Source organism: Setaria italica, chromosome IV (genome assembly GCF_000263155.2).
Source record: "Setaria italica strain Yugu1 chromosome IV, Setaria_italica_v2.0, whole genome shotgun sequence".
Lineage (NCBI taxonomy): Eukaryota > Viridiplantae > Streptophyta > Magnoliopsida > Poales > Poaceae > Setaria > Setaria italica.
In genome coordinates, this window is record NC_028453.1 from 9,405,106 (window position 1) to 9,410,853 (window position 5,748).

The following is a 5,748-nucleotide window of genomic DNA, read 5'->3' on the forward strand; positions in this document are numbered from 1 at the left end:
AATTGGTAACCCAAGTATATTACGAGAGGATAAAAATATTGAGTACTTATATGTGTATTCGTTAGAAAATTGACAAATGTGAGAGGGCAAAGATAAGAAACTTTGATTATAGCAATGGGCTTTAAATTTATTCACGGATTCCAATAATTATGTCTCTTAAATTGCTAGGATGTTCAGGAGCGTGAGTTGATGAACTGGTTATTATAATTATATGATTCTATTTACATCAATTTTCAAGAGAAATTAGGAGTCAAAGTTGTGTTTAGAGACCACATTGTCACATTATAAAACATCACTTATTTGTGAACGGAGGGAGCATCAAAAGCATCCAAACTTTGCCTTTGGCTGAAGAAGGTGCTGAAAGTTTAGAGTTTATTTTACATTGATCAATACTGGAGTAAATTCATCAATATATTAGACACGTTAAACCACTAAAACAAGCATACTACTGCTAGTGTGCCATTATGGCACAGGTATAACCAACACAAACAGACCATGCTGTTATGGTCTTATATATGGATTGCGAAAAATCCTAGTATACTCAAGTGATGCAGCAAAATAGTGCTAATTAGGTTTACCTAAACAGAACCTCACCGCGCAGCTTTGCAAGAGACAAACAGGAAGTATATGCTATTGCTCATTTGCTCTGATAGTGGCACCTAACTTGACCAGTCCTGAAGACCACCCACAATTTCTAGTCTAAAAGTATCAAACTGAACGCAGCGCTTGCTTCACTTTTGCATCACTTTCCTGAAAGGAATGCACTAGTTGTTGTTGTTGCTCATATGGTCCCCCTGAATTCATCATGCAGCAGGTGCTTTCTTTATGTAGTCCCCCACATTTATATCCAAATATATATGTTCCTTTTTTGCTGAATAAACTACAAAAAATATATTTATTTTAGCCACTTAGGACTTAAGCACAACAGCAACAAGGGAGGAAAAAAGAGGAACAAACTCATCTAGTAACAGGTAATTGGGGATTAACACTGGGGGGCAGCAAAGAATTGAATTATTTTCACTCCTCTCCGAAGCGGCCATTAATCTTGCGCCTTTTGCTTGGTGAAGCCGAGCTTACCGACGAAGGCGTTGACCTCAGCAGCTCCGATGCAGGTATTTTCCTCCTTGTCGTGGTGGCCATTGGTACTAGCTGCTGCAGTAGCTGGTAGCAACTTCTAATCTCTTCCTGTAAAAAAAAATTCTCATCAATTACTGACACAAGATTACAAATGTCTTCAGTTGATCATGCATGCCATGAGCTGGTCAGTCAGTTACCCACCTCAGTCAGGCCAGTGCACCATGAAGCTGCTGTTTCAGGGCTGATGCTGATGCATGGCATGCCTGGTATCTCAGTTACTGCGCTCAGCACGGCGGCTGCCGCCATTGATGCAGGGCAGTGGTTCAGGAACTCGGCTTCTGCTCCATGACAATAAATTCTAGGATTAGCTTTGCGGCTATTCATGTCACTTTTTGTTTATCTGCTACTAATTGGATGACACACCGACACTATGAATTTGGATTGTTCAAGCTATAATTGGTGTTTGATTTGTCCAATGAGCAGTGGATCCCATTGATCTCCTTCCTATGTACGACAGGGCTCGCAATTAATCCTGATGAACATGGTACTGATTACTGACGCTCTGAACCCCATGTTCTCATCAAAGAGAGGAAAAGAACATAAAGACACAACGGCACTGCAGAGGCATACAGAGTTCATCAGATATTCAAATTATCAGCTAGCTGTGTGCCTTTCAAGTATTATTGCATTTAAGGTTACAAAGACAGTAAACTGATCTATTTTTCTGTCTTCGAAAAAAGAAGCAGAAAAGGAAAAAGAAAACAGAAGTTAGGTGTACCATGGATTGCATCGAGAGTAATTTTGCATGCTCTCAAGACCAAATTTCTTGTGCACCTTCCTGACGAATCTGCCTTGCAAGCAAAGAGATCAATGAACGCAAAAGGCGTAAGTGACCGGAGCCTCCAATCTAGCTTGACTAGGACGAAGAGCTCCATCCTTTGAACCGTCCGCGGTTCAAAAATGCACCTTGTGCTCTCAATCTATTGGCATTGATCAGCAAAGTACGCATATGCGTAAGAGACGTTGCATGAGACAAACGCAAGGATGTGACATAAGAAAAGGATGAGGACCCAAGGGTTGGTAAAACTGGTTGAAGTTTACCTGAAGCTCCAGGAGGGGAGGTACTGAGATTTCCTCCATCTTGGCAGCCAGAGACAAGCAGGCCACAGATAGCAACTGAAACGCCCATCCATAATTCTGGACGGATTTGGATCAGGAAAAAGGACGAACCGGATCAGCAATTTTGACTGAAATTCGATGCCATACATGGTACTACTTACAATAAGCACAATCTTGTGTAACAATGGAAGATAGCGTGCCGTGGCACTCGATCTCAGTTGCAAATGTTGTGCACTAGTAGTGTAACCCGAATTCGGCTACTTCCTTGTACAAATTTGTGGAAAGGGACGTCTCTCCCTCTCAATTGCATTTTTTTTTTTGATAGAGGAGCAGACAAATTTGGTAAAACGTGAACCAATCGGTAAAATTTAGTCCTATCCGACAACTATGCTTAGCTCCAAATCTGAACAGTGGCCCGGCCTGATGATCATATAGTTCATCACGATCTGGCGCTTGTGAAAAGAACAGCATTACAGTCACATGCATGCCGCGTCTGACGCCTACTAATGGCAAAGGCTCCCTGTTCAATTACACATGCTATGTGACAAACAAAATTGGCCTGTTTAACCTAGAATTGCATCTTTGCCCGAAACATTCCTCATGCTTTTGTGTGTACTGTCCTATGCTGGATACGCTCCCATCAATCCAATAATCCATCTCTTCGCACTTAGTACGTGGCACCCTGGCCCACATGTCATGGGCACATTGGTGCAACCATTTCGTGATTAATTAATTCCAAACTGCCTTATAATTGTATATAATCGGACGTAGGTTGAGAGGGTGGGGCCCACTTACCGGCAGCCTACTGGAGGACAGGAACCTGTCCATGTAGCTCACGGCGAGGTAGGCCGTCGCCGGCTGGAAGCCGTGGTACGACCGGGCCTGGTAGACGAGCACGTCAGGCACATACGAGAACGGGGAGAAGAAAAATCGTAAAGCAATGCATCGCGGAAGCCAACCAAACGGAGGCAGTGACGCTGCACCTTGAGGATCCAGGACACGGACTCCGCCCAGCCGGCCGGCCGGTCGTCGTCGCTCCTCGGCCTGCCGGGACATCCCGCCACCGGCGAGCACGCGGCACCCCAGGTGACGGCGGACACCTCGGGGTAGCAGCACTCCTCGGGCACCAGCTGCTGCTCACGGAAGCCGGTGGTGTCCCCGGCCCAGCAGGGTCGCCCCGAGTCGCCGCCGCGCTCCAGCAGCTCGCCCGCGTCCTCGCCGCACAGGAGGAGCGCGTCGTCGTCGTCGTCGCGGCACGGCATGGCCGTCGTCTGCTCCCGCATCGACCCCCTCACCGCCTCCTTGCAACACTGCCCATCTCTGCTCCCAATGCTTTGCTGGGAGTAGAGCTAGGTGTGTGCTATGTAGTGTGGAGTGTACTTCCTCCAGTTACGCTGTGGTACAGTGATAGAGCAAAAGCTTAGTGCAGTGGTGGACTGTGTGTATGAGATGGTGATGGGGTGGTGCTGTGCTGTATACAAGTATAGTGTGTATTTGATGTCCTTATTTTGATTGGTTTGGGGTTTGGACCACGTCGTACTGTTTTCTTACTCTTGTCTTGACTCTACTATAGTACTGTGCGCCACAAGCACCGAGATCGTGCTAGGAGAGGAGGGAGAAGATCGTATTCAATTCTTATCCACCCATCAGTATGTGTGCGTAGCTCGATGTATTTAGTCTAGCCCATCATCTGTAGTCAAGTTTTGGGCTATTCTTCCATATAGAGGCTGATTTAGAGCCTCGCAAAACAGCCAACAAACCGAGCCGGGTGATTGGATCAACGGTTAATAAGGTTGCTTATTCTTGAGAAGAATTGGCAAGAAAAACCATGAACTCCTTTTCTCAGCTGTTGCTATTGCCGGCATTGCATCAGAAGACAGGGAACAAGTACACGTGCAACACACAACGTGAGGGAAGAGTAGGAGAAGAACAAGAAAAGTCGTTCAGATTGAATCGTCCATCACCCTCAAACTCATGATCAGAAGGAGGAAAGGAATGAGGTAGACACTTGTATATTCGGATCAAAACAAATCCACCACAAACGTGACCGATAGGCACTGCTGTAAAACTCATCTTTAGTTCTAGTTGGACCCTCAAACTCATGATCAAAAGGAGGAAAGGAATGAGGTAGACACTTGTATATTCGGATCAAAACAAATCCACCACAAACGTGACCGATAGGCACTGCTGTAAAACTCATCTTTAGTTCTAGTTGGAACCCCTTGAACCCTGGTTTTCCAACCGGAACTACGAATTCGGGATTAGTCCTGACCTTTCGGGTAACTCACCCAGGACCAGAGATATCCTTTAATCCGTGTTGGTAATACCCGGGACCCTCTCAAGGCTTTAGGTCCGCTTTGTGTTACAAACCGATCCCAGTTGGCGTTACAAATCGGGACTAAAAAAGCTTCCGAAGAGTACGAAATTTAGAACTGGGAGTCTAATTGGTTCCAAGAATTTTGTGTAGGATCAATATCCAGTTTCCTACTAGTGATGGTATTACTTTAAATTAGGGAGGCCCGAACCCGTATTTTTTTTAGATAAAGGAAGCTTTACTAGATACAAAGTTTTGACTTCTGTAACAAGGCGCGGTATACATAGATCTTGAGATCGTGTGGCCAGGGCAGCCCGTCTGCCGACCCTAGTCACCAATCGCCGACAAGTCACTGGTGCAAAACTCACCTTTAGTCCTGGTTGGTAAGGGATATAGATCCCCCAAAACCAACCAGGACTAACTATTCGGAACAAAAAGGGGCTTTTTTAGTCTCGAGTCATTCACCCGAGACTAAAGACCCCCTTTAGTCCCGATTGGTAAAACCAACTGGGACTAAAATGGTTAAAAAAAAAATAAAAAAGAGGTCGTGCGCCGCCCGCACCGGCCCGCCGCTCGCCCATCGTGCTCGCCCGCCGCCCGCCCGCGCTGACTACCGCTTGCTCCCGCGCCGCGCCGCTGCTCGCCTGCCCGCGCCCGCCCATGCCGGCCCGTCGCTTTGCCTGGAAGAAAGGGAGAGGAGGAGGAAAGAATATAGGAAGAAGAGAAAGACCTGCACGAGGAGAAATTAAGGGAGAGGAGGAAGATAAGAGGCGCTGCCTGCCACCGGTGGAGCGGGACGTTTTGTCCCGGTTGGAAATACCAACCGGGACTAAAGGCTCCCCCTTTAGTCTCGATTGGAATTACCAACCGGGATTAAATCCTTTACCCCGCCAGACTTTTTCAGCCAAGTAGCCGTTACAGCCGGGACTAAAGGAGGGGCTTTAGTCCCGGTTGGTCTTTCTAACTGGAACTAAAGCTCCCCCCGTCGGTGGTTCATTTTTGACCTAGGACTAAAGGTCCTTTAGTCCCGGGTCCAAAGATAATTGGGATAAAAAATGTTGAATGGAAGGTGAGTTCTTTACCAATGAGTCAATGAAACATTAGATTTGAGATGCGTTAGTCATTTTAGGTCAATGCAGAGTTTTTGCACGGAACAATTTTGGTGGATGTTTAGTTTGGGTATGGCGGTGAAACGGCGCCGAATTGAGCTTTGGAGCTACTGTCACTACCAAATTATA

At 46.3% G+C, this 5,748-nt stretch overlaps 1 protein-coding gene across 3 annotated transcripts; it reads right to left on the reverse strand.

The window, feature by feature from the left end:
* Positions 1–318: 318 nt before the first annotated feature.
* Positions 319–3,679, reverse strand: LOC101780130 (cyclin-D1-1). Of its 3 annotated transcripts, XM_004965029.3 has the most exons (7): positions 3,180–3,675; positions 2,992–3,078; positions 2,179–2,274; positions 1,856–2,057; positions 1,279–1,415; positions 1,078–1,185; positions 319–880 (listed from the first exon to the last, which is right to left on the reverse strand). In XM_004965029.3, exons 1-7 carry the CDS (start codon positions 3,477–3,479, stop codon positions 842–844), a joined length of 969 nt encoding a protein of 322 aa, XP_004965086.1. In that variant the 5' UTR covers positions 3,480–3,675; the 3' UTR covers positions 319–841. The 3 variants fall into 3 exon arrangements, with proteins under 3 accessions (XP_004965086.1, XP_004965085.1, XP_022681426.1); XM_004965028.3 differs by having other exon boundaries at positions 359–1,185; positions 3,180–3,674; XM_022825691.1 differs by lacking the exons at positions 319–880; positions 1,078–1,185; positions 1,279–1,415 and adding an exon at positions 1,422–1,693 and having other exon boundaries at positions 3,180–3,679.
* Positions 3,680–5,748: the final 2,069 nt, after the last annotated feature.

Coding starts and splice junctions, on each gene's coding strand:
- LOC101780130 (XM_004965028.3), bottom strand. CDS start 3,479: ATGCGGGAGCAGACGACGGCCATGCCGTGCCGCGACGACGACGACGAC. Junction 3,079..3,179: donor CCGTGTCCTGGATCCTCAAG/GTGCAGCGTCAC, acceptor CTCGTCTACCAG/GCCCGGTCGTACCACGGCTT. Junction 1,186..1,278: donor GGTGCACTGGCCTGACTGAG/GTGGGTAACTGA, acceptor TTTTTTTTACAG/GAAGAGATTAGAAGTTGCTA.